General features: G+C 36.9%; 1 protein-coding gene across 1 annotated transcript in view; it reads right to left on the reverse strand.

Annotated features, from left to right (window-relative positions):
* Positions 1-16,363, reverse strand: part of SYNPO2 (synaptopodin 2) — a 110,363-nt gene that overhangs the window by 12,535 nt on the left and 81,465 nt on the right. Inside the window, 4 exon segments of the mRNA XM_032223542.1 lie at positions 344-2,209; positions 2,211-2,581; positions 6,880-7,658; positions 10,232-10,383. Coding sequence (XP_032079433.1) covers positions 344-2,209; positions 2,211-2,581; positions 6,880-7,658; positions 10,232-10,383 — 3,168 coding nt within the window.

Consider the following 16,363-nt stretch of genomic DNA (forward strand, 5'->3'; position numbering starts at 1 on the left):
TAGAATATCCTATGTGCCTGCTTAGATAATAGTAATAAAAGTATTGTATACATAAATGCATACAATTTTTGCAAATTAATATTCATTTTAATTCATGTAAAATAATTAATGTATGCACATTTACCTGAAGTAATTATCACTGACTTTATTACATCATGGTAAATGAGCATACATTTTCAGGCTTAAGCTTTTTTTGGACCCTGATTTTATGTGATATATTTGAAAATTATTAAGTGAGCTGAGGATCATTTTGGGTGTCAGGTTATGATTATAAAGAATTAATGGCAATTGAACAGTGAGTTGTATCTATGTTTTACTCTTCAATGGTTGTTGGTTTCCACACCTGTGCAGTGACACCAACTTTCTTGGCTGAGAATTTTGGCTTGGGAACAGAAAATACAGGAGATGCTGCTGGTTCTTGCTTCAAAAATGTAGGGCAGCCCATTGATGTATAGGACTCAATTACAGGACTAGAAGCATTCGATGGGAAGAATGGTTGTGAGCTGTAGGCTGGTACAGAATACACTGAAGAAGCTTGAACATTAGAGGGAGAACCAGCATTGAGTACTCTTGATGGTACAGCTTGTTTCAAGGCAGACACTGAATCAATCTTTGAAGGGTGTTTGGGAAGGAGATTTTCCTTTGTATCAGACGGAGGTTGAAAAGTAAATAAAGATGCATTAAGCTGGTATGGCTGATGCTTCATCACTTCTAAGGAACTTAATTGTTTCTTAGATTTTTTCTTAGTAGTTTTGGTAGCTCCAGGATGCTGTGACTGAGATTTGGTAGCAGCAAGAGGATAAGATGGAGAATGGATTGGATTATAAGCCACAGGGGGTGGTGCTCGAACATTTGATGAATATTTCCAAGATGCTGGTAATGATGGAGTTGGGGATGAAGCCTGGGGCCGATTGGCCTGCACGGTTTCTGAGTCTACTACATACTTTTCCATCCGTGATTGCCTTTTAGCAAAGAGCTGAGCCCCCTTACCACTCAGTGCTGGGGGCATCTCAAAAGCTGGCCCCATTCCACCAGCAAGAACAGCATTTCCTAATGGAGTGATTGGTGTTGTTTTGGGAGTATAACTTTGGTGGGGTGATGAAACTTGAGCACCCTTAAAGGAAGGCTCCAGATGAAAAGTACTAGGAGGCTGTGGAGGTTGTGGAGGCTGTGGAGGGGGATAAGCTGGTTGTGCTATTTTGATGGCTGCTGGGCTTGCTACTTCTGGAGACTTTGGTACTGGAAAGATGGGAGCTTGAGTAACAGCCACAACTGGGGGTGACCAGACTGGTGAAATAGGTGTTGTGGCAGTCGGAGAAACCTTTACTGAGGGTTTGGGAGCAACTGGGGGTGGGATCTTTTGTTTGGCAGCCTGGATATGCATGAAATTGCAGGCCTCTGCTCCCAAACTGAGGTAGTCTTCTTCAGGACCTGATTCAAAGCCGCCGGTGGCAGATTTTTTGCCTTCTGTATTCTGCACGAGGGACAAAAGAGCAGGATTTGGACTCATTTTGGGGGCTTCTTTAAATGTAAACATAGGCTTTGCAGTGCTTCTTCTCTTGGCCTCCTGTAATATTCCAGTTCTTATTGCAGGCACAGCAATCCGTTCATCCCTGGAGGCAATCTGTTCTGTTGATTCTGTTGGAGACCACAATGTTGACTGACTCATGCTTGTGGCCACTGGAGTCAAAACAGTTCTATATAATGCTTCAGGTGGTGGGCTAACTGAAGTGTAAGGAGGTGGGGCAGGTAGCTCAGAGGGAAGAGTAACCATGCTTCTTGGGGGTGAAAATGGAACTGCCACTTTGTTCTGAACACCAGGGAAAGGCTTGGCTGTTCTGTTTGAACTAGGTGAGCTAACAGCTTCTGCAGGTGGATGCATCATATTTATCTCTGGGACCACCCTGATGCCATTTTGCTGAACTATTGTCCTAGGACTATGGTTCATTTCTATGTAGCTTTTGCTTATGTGGCTTTTCTGCATTCTGGCAGATTCTTCTTGGTTTGCTTGATAAAAGGAAGAATTCATATTTTGGATGGTCTCTGTTGAAGTGGCCTCTCGGTGTGCCTCAATTCTATGCATACTCTGCATCTTCGTTGCTTCTTGTTCAGCAGTGACCTGGTCTACCCTTTGACGTCTTTTGGCAAACATGAGTGCCCCTTTGCCCTTGGTCTCTGGAAGCAGCTGTGACATCTCGTCCCCACGTTCGTTTTTTTTTTTCAATCTCAAGTAGTCCAGTATCCCAATCAAATGTCACAATCCGTTCTTCTTTATCCAAGTCAGAGAAGAAATCTTCATCAATTTCTGACTCACTTGTGCCAAATAGAGTTACTTCAAAAGTGTTCTCCTTCTCACCTTCTTCACCTTCGTCTTCTTCACCTTCGTCTTCGTAACGTTCTAGTTCCCCAGTGCCGTAGCTAACTAAAGTATATTTTCTGGCTCTTTGGCGACGCTTCTTAAACATCAACACTCCTTTGGAATTGGGATTTGGAGCTGCTGTCAGTAAGAGAGCAATACTTTTACATTTAGACTTTGCTTCCTTCACCTGCTTCTCTGATAGGCTCTCACTCCTTCTCAGCCCTGTAGGAAAAGAATAAAGAGCATATTTTAGTGGATAACATGACAACAATTTTAACAATAGCTATTTGGGTTATAAGCCTGTCATACAATTCTTTCTTTATTTAAAGTCTGATTCCTCTCCCCTACAAAGGAAGTATGGGCAGGGCATTAAGATTAATCTTTTCCCACAGTTGCAACCATCACCATTCCATAGCAAGCATTCCTTCATTAGTGACATTCTTTGATTAATCTTTTCTTCTCACAGATTTGCTATCTCAACTTACACAAACTTTTGATGTTATATATATATCCAGAAAGAAGTAGATATATGGACAAAGTAAGGTAGAAGATTAATAAGTGGGGCGTATTTTTTTATGCTGGATATTAACTTGGACCTGCAGCACTTTGAGAGGTTTTAGGATTTATATATACTAATTCAAACAAGACTGACTTCTGTAATAATAAATAATTCATACAGGATTTTTTCTTGTTGAAACATTATCTGGATTGAAATATATGCAATGTAATTTATATAATGGACTATTTTTTGAATATAATAATCACATTTAAGTAATTTATTATTAAATTTTAATCTAGTCCAAGTTCTTTATAGCCAACTATGGGCTAATAGGCTCTAGGATGAATTAGTTTTTTCTTGTTCTGTGCTGTATTAGAATTTGATTTTTAATTTTTATTTTTAACTTAAAAATGTAAATTATTATTTTAGTTTTCATTTATTTTGTGCCTTTGAGTTGTTTTTTAACTCCTAGAAACTGTCTGGATGAGCCCCTGCAGTTTTATGGCAAGAGTTTAGATGTGGTTTGCCATTGCCTGCTTCCTAGGGCTGAGAGAGAGGGACTGGCCCAAGGTCACCCACCCAGAAGTGTTTTATTGGAGACCTTTTTTAAGGAAAAGAATCCTACAATACTCCCCATGAAATTACACTGTTTAACTATTGAATATTACTGAGTAAAATTGAGAAGAATATAATAAATCTTTTCTAGCTCAGTATATGCATGTCTGTGTGTGTGTGTAGGGATATTTTATGCTGTTCCTAACCAATAAAAATAAACGTTGATTATTTGGAATTTTGAGAACAAGTGTACAGGATTTGGAAGGCAGTAAGTATGTGTGTGTGTGTGTGTGTATGTATGTATGTTTGTTCATTCATAAAAAATCAGTCATGTGAGAATAATCAGCTTCAAGGAACCAGTTTATCAAAATGCTACCTGTCACCTCTTCTCTGCTTACTTGTCCTTATTTTTTGGATGGTGTTCTACTTTTTTTTTATGAAGAAGTGGACTGTGGCCACCCACAATTTAAATATTCTTACGGGCCTGATGTACATCATAGAGGCATTCTTCAAATTATTCTGAAACTGGCATACTCCCTTTCTTTTAATTTTTAAATAGTATGAAATTTCTAGAAGGTCAGGAGGGAAAAGGAAGTTTGCTAACACCAATGATTACATACTAGGTCTCTAGGTGACATGTTGAGGTCTCCAGACCAAGAGCAGGGAAATGACAACATGCAATGGATCCTTCACCATTTAGTCTGGCATTTTCTTTAGACTCTGGAGAGAATATTTTTGCCAACATGTATTCTTAGAATGAACAGTATGTCCCTGTCAGTAATATATTTGGAATACCAGATGGTTGACAATGGTGAACTGGAAGACATGTAAACTAATAAATGATTTATCTTCATAAAAATTATTTATTTTATTTATTTTCATAAGCAATACATTTTATTTTTTTTCCTCTTTTTTAATTGAATAATTGCTATCTGGTTTGAAATGTGTTGTCCATATTGAGCATTCAGGACAAGCAAGTCACAAATTTATATAGATAGCTGGATAAATTATCATGGATGCAAGCCATATACTCTATAGGCTACAAACTATATATATATTATGGCCAAGTTGTGATATGATGTTCATTAAAATGAAAATATCAGATTCAAAGGGAACAAGCATATCTGGCTTATATCACGTGTTACTGATGATGTGCACATACTACAAGAAATCATTGGTTATCTTACTATCAAACTGTCTGAAAGTAATCATGAAAGTAATTTAAATTAAACCCAGGGTGAAAAATAAGTTGATGTATTGTTGGAGCCCAAGTAGGAAGGAACATCCAAAGAGGGTTTATGTCTGTGTACCTTTTCATAACATGTAATAAATTGTACTTGCAATTGGTTTTAAAAGCAGTATAAAGCATTATAAAGCAGAATAACCTACTGAGTTCATAGTTCAGTTTCAGATAAAATCCTAAAATATTATGAAAACCTACTTTGCTCCCTAAAAGTAAGACTTGTACAAATATTTAGCATGTTTTTCTAACACATTTATTTTAAAATGAGAACACAGATCTGACCAAATGCTTTCTGATTGTTGATTGGGAATCTAGTTGACTTAGAAAGTTTAAAGCTAAACTAAATACTAAATGATAGTGTGAGTTTATAATCTAAAATGAACATAAATGTTATATATACTGTAATCAGGCTGCTAATAACATTTTTTAAGAACTGAAGAGGATATAAACTTGGGTTTATCTTGAAACAACTGTTAGACATTGTTAATATTATGTTTATCATAAGATGAATTACCCTTTTCTAATCTATGTTGCCAGTTATACAGTACTTACATTTTCACAATTTAGTGCAACTATCACTCATTCTGCAATGCAAAGATATTTTGGAATTTGAGATTTCTTCCATGGTAGTGAAAAAGTAATAATAATAATAATAATAATACATTCTAGGTAACAATTTGCGGTTGCTTCATAAAAATAAAAACCAGTTGTTCCAGACATCCTAACAATTGATTTAGTTTGCTGTTTTACCTCTTAGGCTCCATAAACCATCTCTATTGTTACTTTGCTATCAATCAATCAGAAAAGAGCTGGAAGGGACCTTGTATGTCATCTAGTCCAACCCCCTGCTCAAACAGAAGACTCTATACCATTTCTGACAGATGGCTGTCCATGTTGTAGATATAGCCACATAAATGTACTCTCATAACCACTTGCAAGTTGTCCTTAAAACTGACTGCTTCTGAAATTAATTTGTGACATGGAAATCTATCTTTATCTTTTCTCTTTTCACGTTAAGTTTTGGAATCCTAAAGGCATTCAAACTGAAGTATCTCCACGTATCAGATGAAATATATTAGTATGATTAGTATGATTCTACTCATTTCTCTTTAAAGTAATGATGTAATCCGTCAGGCATAAGTGGGCCAAAATGCCAAGGATGTGTGCTCTTCCTTTATACATCATTTAATATGATGTAAAAATGTGCCTCACATATGGACACTTTATATCTAAGCAACAGTACAATCCACAGGTTACTACAAATGGCTGTTGTCCTAAAAATATGCATATGGAGGAATTTGCAATGGGTGAACATGCCTAACCTGACAGGCTCTGTTAAGATAGCTCAGAGCCTAGAGTATGTCATCATGCCTTGGCCATTTTGCAGTGAAATCCCTTGACGGAATTCTTGAAATAGTCAGAAATGATTGGCCAGATGCCAACAATAGAATTGAATAAACAAGCAGATGCTTTGACAAAATATTTTTCAAGTTTGTCTTTTCAAATTTTATTACTATTTGGTCCTTAGGTTACTTCCAATTGCAGTCTTTGCCTAGATTTTGTACTCATTTCCAGGTATAGGAAGCAGAAGGAATAGAAAGTTCACTTTACAAACTAGGGAAGCCTTGCAAAACTGAAAGGATCATATAACTAGCCAAAAATACACATGCTGGTGTCTGTCAAAGTAACTTTCAGCAAGCATCATCAAACCTCATTACTTGGTTCTTCCTTTCCTTTCCTTTCCTTTCCTTTCCTTTCCTTTCCTTTCCTTTCTTCTTCCCTTCCCTTTCTTTTCTCCCCTTTCCTCCCCCCCCCCTTCTTTTTCCTTCTGGGATTTTTTTAAAGTTAACTTTTAAGCCCTTCTTAAATTATCTAATGGACTTCTAATAAAAACATATCCAGAAGAAAAAAGTTAGTAATTAATATCTCATGAACAGATTTGTATTACAAAATGTGCTCTGCAGTTAGAGCTACAAAGCATATCGCCTGCTTGTCATAATTCATGTTAACGGAATTTGCAAAAATAGTTTCAACGCATAAATAAAGAAAAGGCAGTTGTTTAAAGAAGAGCGAAGGAAGAAGAAAAGGAGACATATTTAGGCAATTCCTCTTTGAAATATTTATTCCTACTAAGCAGATGGTTGCAACTGTTCTCTGCCAGATTGCCTTTCACAAAGTAAAACCAACATGCTGTGCCACCCAGTTTAGCTACACTGTACTTACTGGCGTGCCTTGCCCGATGTTTGTGAGGTCTGCTGGGTTCCTTTTCAGAGGGCTGTTCGTCTTCCCCCTGCTCTGTGCCTTCTGATGAGATTTCAAAGGAGACTACAGAAGGAGGTGCTTCTGACTGCCCTCCTTCTACTTGAGACTCTACACACCCCTTTTCGGCCAGAAATTTGGATGCTCCTTTTGCCTGGTCAGAACAGTCCAGAATCACTTCAACCTTAGTTAGAGAGGGTTCTCTTCTCTCACCTTCATGCGTCACTTGGATCTCTTTGCCACCAACAATCTGGACTATCTTGCCTGCCCACTGGGCAGAAGGCTCTTTTACCCAGCTAGTCGCTTCTTGTGTTAGGATCGATCCTGTCTCCAGGGGCTTGCTCTCTTGGACCTCCACAATAGTCAGACCAGACCCAGTGCTGCTGCTTTTATTCCTGTCAGGTGGAAAGGACAACTGCAACTCAACTGTAGAGCCAGGCTTGCCTCCAGTGAAGGCGGACGCCTCCGTGCAGTGTACTTTAGGGGCTTCGATCACTTTGGGAGGGATTTTGTAGCAGGGGATTATTTCTTGCTTTGCTCCAGAAAAATCCACAATAGTTTGCTCTGTATTTGTTGGGAGTGTTTCCTCAGTTGGCACTATGATCTGCAATTCCTGGTGGGGACTTGGCACTGCTGTTCTGATTTGTAGGGTTGTGCTTTCTTTATATTCCTTATTTTCAATGTCAGTGAGGTTTTCATGTTGTAGTTCAGGACTTAAAGTTTCATTTGCCCCATTGGAGAATCTGCAGATATACAACAAATTAAATAAAGTGTGCATAATTTGATATTCATGACCTTGCGAACCATTTTACATATTAGTATTATATATAGAAAACTGCCAGTTTGGTGTAGTGGTTAAAGCATCAGGCTAAACCTGGGAGGGCGCCCTGCAATGGCTAATATAAATATGATCGGGAAAAGCAAATATATTGATATCAATACAAAAGGCAGGCTAGTTAGAACAATAATCTTCCTTATAATGATGTATGGGAATGAGAACTGGACACTAAGAATGGCTGATTGAAGAAGTGTCATTGCAAATCCTATTACAGGCTATGCTATTCTTACTATATATCTAAGGCTACAATTCTGGATGATAATGTGCACACTTTCTAACTGTCTGTATAGATTTTGGTGTTTTTTTTTGGCCAGAGGTGAATTTAAAATAAAATTAAAAGTGGGCTATAAATTTGGAGAGCCTAAATCTATTATATTACATGACACAGTCATTTGAAAAGCTATATATGATAAATGAAAACCACATTGCTCAGTATTGCTGAGTGATTCTTCACAACTAGTTTGTACCAATTGCTGGAAATACATGATGGAACCAGCATGAAAGACCAACATATTAATTTATGAAGTCCTGCAATTGTAGCTGGTTTTCATCACATTGTGTTACTTGGAGAATCAATGCTTGTGCTTCATACATATACACAATAAATTCATAAACATTTCCTTGTAAGAAGGAAGACTGGGGTTAAGCCAGATAATTGTTAATCTTTATTGGTAGCTTGGGTTCTTGGGTTGGATATGTGCAGGGAAATATCAAGAGGGAGTGGGGGAAACAGATAAAAAGAAAGAAAGAAAAGAAAGGAAAGAAAGAAAGAAAGAAAGAGGGAGGAAGGGAGGGAGAGAGAAACAGACAGAGACTAGATTTTGAATATATATATTCCAAATCTATATATTCCAAATCTATATATATATATATATATATATATATATATATATATATATATATATATATATATATATATATATATATATATATATATATATTCTTTACAGTCTCACACACACTAAGACTGAAATATTTGGCACTTATTGGTAAGAATCATGTACTTTCCTCAAATAATTACTTATCCTGTAAGGAATTTGATGAGAAAACTCAACTTGCTCAATTCTCCACAAATTCAAATTCATTATATATTTGCTAATTGGTAAAGATGACCCAGGAGATCAATTCCAATTCTTTTACACACATTATTCTCTCTCTGTCAAAGTTTTTCTATATATGAAGGCTGCACCAATTCAAAACATTTTTTACCCATGAGTGACTCCATGGGGCCCTGGGCATTTATTAAGCCAGTTAAATTCAGAAATCTAACAGTTCAGCTCCTGCTGCAGAGAAAATGCTGAAAACAGTTTTGCAAGATCTCCTTTGAGGCTCTGGAGCAGTTTCCCCCCATTCTCATTACCTTCTGCCTCTCCTGAAAATCATTGTTGTGATGTCCCCACAGAGAAGCCCACACAGAAGCCCATTTTTAATTTGTTGGGATACTTTAACACAAAGAGAAATGTGGAATAGCACAACACTCTGCTTAGAATTGGGGAAAGGCTACGTAAAACCAGTGGTTTTGTGGAAGGGACTTTAGTGCAGATACCTAGGCACCTTTTCTCTGTCCTGACAATATAGGTACTAATATTTTGCTAATATTACTTTGATAATGCAATGCAGTAGGAATTAAATTGGCGAAGAAGACATGGGTGATTCTTCTTATTTCACCTTCCCTTATATAAGTTACAGTATCTGCACAGTACTTAAGATGGGTGCAATTGAGATGCAATTATTGAACTGATGTATTCAATGCTTCAATGGGAGGGAGGGGGGGAGGGATAAAGGAAGGATGGAAGGAAGGAAGGAAGGAAGGAATGAATGGGAGGGTAGGAGGAAGGAAGGAATGAAGGATGGAAGGAAAGAATGGGAGGGAAGGATGAAGGAAGAAAGGAAGGAATCCAAGAACTGTAATTTAGAAGAGAAAACCAGGAAGACTTCATATCATGATACAGTACCTTATGATTAATTGATAAATTTGCATTAATAAATGTTGCATTACAGAAATACTATCTATCTCTACAAACTTGATTTTAAAGAATTTAAATTCTATATACTGTAGCTCTGAAATATCATAGAGAATAAAGTTGCATACGGTAATAACATACGGAAAAACATTAATCTTATTAATCATTGTTCAACTTGCAATGGCACATAACCTGACATTCATTCATTCATTCATTCATTCATTCATTCATTCATTCATTCATTCTTCATTTACCACTCACTCACGTATGTGTTTCTGGATTCAGTTCAAAATGATTGTGAACATTTACTTAGGAATTTGCCTACAAATTCCTAAACTTTCCTCGGCATTAAGATCTGTTAAGTTCACAATCTAAAAATCATCAAGGAAAGATGGGTGGCATATAAGTTTCATAATAAATAAAATATAATACATAATTAAAAGAATGTGATTCATAGGCTAATGGTTGAGGTTGTACTTTATCAGGATGAGAAATACATCTGAATTCCTTTTACCTTTTGATAAGCATTTGAAGAGTGTCAGTCAGGCCTTCCATCAGAAGAAGAACTTCAGAATACGTCAACTCAGCACAAGGGTTGCCATTAATAGATACCACTTCATCTCCTTCACATAACCCAGCCTTGGATGCTTTGCTCTTATTTCGAATCTAAAAGAGATTTGAATTTTTTAAAAAATGAAATCATTATTCATCAACCAGTATGTTTGGCTTTTTTAGGGAAAATAGACTTGTCAAAACATCTGAGTTGATGTTTTTTCTTTATAGTAAAGAAATAGATTCCTTATACAGTTTTAAGCCATCAAAAACTTTTTTAACAATTATCAGTTTCAAATTTAGATTTTAAGAATACATAATTGCATATGATTTTTTTAAACAAATCAAGAATCTCAGAAACTATTGCAGCACTGGACTATGCTTTGTCCTGCATTCAAAATGCTAATGAGAGATTTGTCATGTGAATGGTCAGGTGATTCAATTAGTTCATTAGCATAACAGTACTTCAATATATATTTAAATTCAGCTATATATAAGAAGGCTGGGAGAGGGGACTATGAAGCTAACTGGTCATTCACATAGCATATAAATCTTACCATTGCACATTAAAGAGAAAAATGTAAATATTAATTTAAAGAAATTACCAAATATTTGAATATCACTTTAATAGTAAAGTAGGAATATCTGCAGCTGGCATTTTTTTTCTATCTTTAAATGCAGCTCATGAAATCAACAGTAATTGTACTTGAATGTTGCTAATACTGCATTAACCTGTAGAGCAAAATATATATAAATGTTTTCCTTTGTAAGTTACTTTAAGCAGGGAATACTTTCTTTTTTTCAGTAATCATATAATGTTTCTCTGTGCATTCTGAAATTCCAATCTAAAATGGTAAAATGCAATATTCTACTTTGATCTTCTATTTTACCCTGTTGCATACATAGGCCTGATTTGATATCAATGGAATTAATGTGACCTTAAGAGCCTTAGGGGGTGACTTTCTTCCAAATGTGACATCTCCTGCTCTACCAATATTCAACATTCCTGCAAGATTCGCTAAGCATGAGTCATACTGAGCTGCATTAAAAATAACTTTAAAACCCAAATTCCAGGCTCATTGGAAACCCAGCTGCTTACACAGACTGGGTTAGACATAGATTGGAATTTTAGTAGAATTAAAAAGACACAAGTCTTCATCAAAGCGTTTCCATTTTTAAATGAGACCTGAAATGTTTAATGGTAGCAAGACCAGCATTAAAATCTACATTTTTGTATGTTTGCATAATAAAAGAGGATAATGTTTTAATATGAGCTGCAACATTAGCTGGACTGTTGCATAAGTACTAGATATGTTATCAAACATGAGCATGCACATTTCCAAAGACTTGGAAACTAGTTTGAAGAACACCCAGCAGTGCAGTAACCCAGGCATAATAAAAATAATAGTTGCAATAATTAAAGAATCCTAAATTCCTATGCCTTCTTAACACCCATATGTGATGCTGCTTTACTCATTAAGTCATACTTTAGGCATTAGTATTAATAGGGAAGGAACTTTTGTACATACAGTTCCACCAATACAGGCAGCCCTGAAAATTTGGAATATGTATAGGCAAGTGAGAACAACATTGAGGAATGGAGAAGTAAGATCTAAATGTTTGCACAATTTATGGCATTGCACATTGCACTTAATGGCATATCTGAAACTATGTGCGATGGAGCTGGAGTGCATGAATATGCATAATTGATTACACTATAATTACTTAATAAAAAATAAAGCATAAAATAATTGCATTCTGAAGAGTGAGACCATTGGTTCATCCTGTCCATTATTGTCAAAACTTACTGGATTTCAGACAAGAGATTCATCAGGAAGGTTATGCAATGCTTCAGAATGTCTATGAAAGAGATGCTTTTGAATGTGAAGAGGTGTGACATAATAAAACTATGTCTATTTCCAGGAAGCAACCATGTGAACCTTTTATCAGATAGGGCTGCTTTAATAAAAATTGTGTATGTGTAGGTGTTGGTACATGGCCACGGCCACAGACACGGCCAGAGGTATACATACATACATACATACATACATACATACATACATACATACATACACGCATACACACACACATATACACACACACAGAAAGTTAAATGAAGTGATAATGGAAAAAGAAATGTCAATACTTGGCATAGATTCAGTCTTAATTTACAAATAAAGTGTTGCTTTCTTCAATGGAACTGGTACTTCAATAATAGCTTTATACTATTTATTTTCTTTTTTTCCTTTTAGTCTGTAAATATCTATAAACATCATCCACGACAGCAAAAACTGATACCATTTAATATTTGGTTAAATACAAACTTGATGTTGAAGAACATGAAAAAGCTGAAAAGTCATATATCAGTTCAAGGATGAGGTTATTACAGTGTTCATCGTATCACTCATTTTTTGATATCAGGTATACTTTCCAGAACATTGAATTCTGTTAGATTTTTGTTTCCACCGTGCAACTTTCTGTAGTGTGCATTGTGGCAGTTGAGTCACATCAATAGTTCACCTATTTTAATTTGGTTAAAAACTACAATTTACCACCTTCACACTGCTTTGCAGCCAGACCTTGGCTAAGCATGCAATCCGTCCTTCAAAGAAACTGCAAATCATAAGTCTCTTGAGAACAATTTTAAGTGAGTAATCCTTGGCATTGTTGTGAGGCATTCATCTTAATTGTATAAAATACCAAGCGTTCATTGGGATAATAACAAAGCACTCTCTGTAGCTTTTTGCTCTGTCCATAAAAGAAAAACATTTACAAATATGGTATGGTATGCTGTGAATGTGTTTCCTTGAGGAAATACATAAACATTCATGCTGCCCTGGAAAAAGCAAACTTTGGAACTGTGTGATACTAGTTGCTATGAAATAGAATGGTTGTTGCTTGGAACATCAATACAGTTTGTTCCCATTTTGCATTGTATTTGCTATAATTTCTAGCAAGCATGGCATTTGAACTCAAATCCTCTATAGTCGGAGACCTTGTATACCATTTCAGTATGATTTAAAATAGCCTTATATATAAGGTGACCAGACGTCCCAATTTCGGCAGGACAGTCACGATTTCTAACAATTTGTCCCGTGTCCTGGGGCATTTTTAAAAAGTCCCAATTTTCTGGCTTCATGTTGAAACCCCAGTGGATTTGCTTAAGAAATCCTAAGTGGGGCAAGACAAAAGACACCCTATCTAAACCCTCTCTCTGTCTCAGTACTTTCATTGAAGATATTAAAACGTTAAAGTAACAAAACAGACCCCCCCGCTCTGCCCTTTTACCTCATTTTATAAGAAAAAATGACCCAGTACCATAGAGCTCCAGGAAATACTTGGCTAGAGAAGTCGCAAGTGTTCCTTCCTGGATTTTTTGGAGGGGAGGGGCACGAAGGTTGGAGGTCGGCTCGTGTGGGAAAAATGGTGGCAAAGTTTCTTTGAAAAATATTTCCCTGACTAATTTCACCATTTTAATTTGCTCAGTTCTTTGTATTAACATCTACATCATTCTGGATTGACTTGGAGTGCAAGCTTGCTGGTAAGTGAGCCGGGTTTTTTTCTTTTATTTTTTTTAATGTATTTTAAAATAATATTTTATTTATTGTGCATAGGATTTTTTAAAATAGTTTTATTCTGTGTGGATTCTTTTTTAAATTGTCTTAGACTATTTAAAAAAAGATTCTATCCAAAATAAATTGAAGTGAAACCATTTTTAAAAATTCTATGCACAATACTTTGAAATATATTGTGCATAGAATTTTTGAAAATAGTTTTACTTACATTTATTCTGTGTGGAATAGTTTGAAATGTTTTACTTCAATTTATTCTGTGTGGATTCTTTTTTTAAATTGTCTCTATCCAAAATACAAAATACCAGCTGCAGTTATTCACTTAAGAACTGTGGCAAGAAAGGTGGCATAGTGACCAAAGTTACAATGGCATTGAAAAAAGTGACTGATGACAATTTTTCACACTTAGCAACCATTTTCACACTTAGCGACCGTTGCAGCATCCTCATGGTCACGCGATCAAAATTTTGATGTTTGGCAACAGATTCGTATTTATGATGGTTTCAGTGTCCTGGGGTCATGTAATTGCTTTTTGTGACCTTTTGAAAAAGTCAAATGGGGAAACCAGATTCACTTATGTTACTAACTTATCAGCTGCAGTTATTCACTTAAGAACTCTGGCAAGAAAGGTGGTATAATGGATTTAGTGACCAAAGTTACAATGGCATTGAAAAAAGTGACTGATGACCATTTTTCACACTTAGCGACCATTTTCACACTTAGCAATTGTTGCAGCATCCTCATAGTCACGTGATCAAAATTTTGATGTTTGGCAACAGATACAATTTATATTTGTAAATTGTAGTTATGTTGAAATAAAAAAAATATTACAATACTATTTTTGTGTTATATGAAAATTTTTGTTGCTCTGTATAAAATTTTTAATCAAGCCCCCCCCCCCCCCCAGTCAAAGATGTCCCTCTTTACCAATCTGAAAATCTGGTCACCTTACTTCTATATGGTAATGTGATAATAGATATGTGGTAACGTACTAGTATTTATTCTCTTACAACAGAGAAGTATGTATACTTTACAAAATAATGAATATTAAAGGAATATCTCCCTCTATAACATGATATAAGGAAGGAACAAAAGGGTAGAACCAGTTTGGTCTAGTGGTTAAGACAGCAGTCTATAAACCAGGAAACAGTGATTTCTAGTCTTGTCTTAGGCATGAAAGCAGCTGGGTGACCTTGGGCCAGTCACTCTCTCTTAGCCCAACTCACCTCACAGAATTGTTCTGTGGAAAATAGGAGGAAAGTATGCTGGATATGTCTTTGAATATTAATAGCTTGGATTGGTAGTAATGTTGTTGGTTTGAGCTCCGAGCTTGATGATTTGGTTGCATCATCCCCATTTGAGGAGAAATCTTCAGTGTGCTTTGGATTGTGCTTGTTTGAGGGAGCACTGGCCTTTAAATACCTTTCTGAGTCCTGGTCTGATTTCTGGTTGTGTGATTGGCTGGATGTAGTTGCTGAGTCATAGTGCTTGGACACAGTTGTAACTGTGATGACCTGGGGCATGGCACAGAGGCAACACAGGCAGTTGGCAGTTCAAACCACTCCTTTATTGCTCAAAATTTCCCCAAATGCTCCCATATTTCTGGCAAGTCCCAGAGCAAAGTGATCACACACACACACACACATACACACACACACACACACACACACACACCTCCAGCAGCCTCTGGCTGCAAGTAGTCCAGCTCAACACCATAAGCACAACGTGCTGCAAAGCAAGAAATCCAGCAGGGAAAGTCAATGAGTCCAGGAAGCAAAGTAGCAAGGTAATTAATCCAAGAAGCTAGGAAGAAAGCAGGAAATCAGGAAACTTCTAACATGGCAATGTCACTCAAAACTCCAGGAATTCAGTGTTTGTTCCCAACAAATTCCTCTCCCTACAGCATCTTCTTAAGTCTCAGGTGTGTGCCTTGTGGAGAGGGACGGGGTGCTCTCCTACTGAATAGTCGGGTCAACCTACACTGTTCCCATCTTCTCTCCACCCTGCATGCTTGAGGATCGGGGGGGGGGGGGGCTCTTGCTCATTGCCTGACCTCTGTCTCTCATTTTCACTGCTTATCCTCTTTAGGTCATCCAGCCCCCCCATTCCACCCTACCTACAAGCCGTCCCAATCCTGAAAGGCCGTGGCCTGACTCGGACTGCTCCTCCCCATTTTCCTCTAAAGCCAACAAAGCTTCCCCCTCGATCTCCGTTGGCTCCAGTTCTTGATTCCTCTGCAGAATCAGGCTGGGACGGGGGTATGACAGTAACCCAGGCAAAGCCAAGGAGGGAAAGGGAATTCCTGGAAGCCTGGTTTTCCACCAATAAATCAATAAGCAGACACAATGACATTGACCCAATTTACCAACCACTTAGAATGAAAGAACAACATCAACCACCATCCTGAAGGCAGCATTTAAAGACCAACAAACAGTCACACTGCAAACAAAGTTATAACTTGATAGATCATAAGAAATCAGACCACATCACACGCAGCTGATCACATCAACTCGAAACCACAC

Source organism: Thamnophis elegans, chromosome 9, assembly GCF_009769535.1.
Source record: "Thamnophis elegans isolate rThaEle1 chromosome 9, rThaEle1.pri, whole genome shotgun sequence".
Taxonomy (NCBI): domain Eukaryota; kingdom Metazoa; phylum Chordata; class Lepidosauria; order Squamata; family Colubridae; genus Thamnophis; species Thamnophis elegans.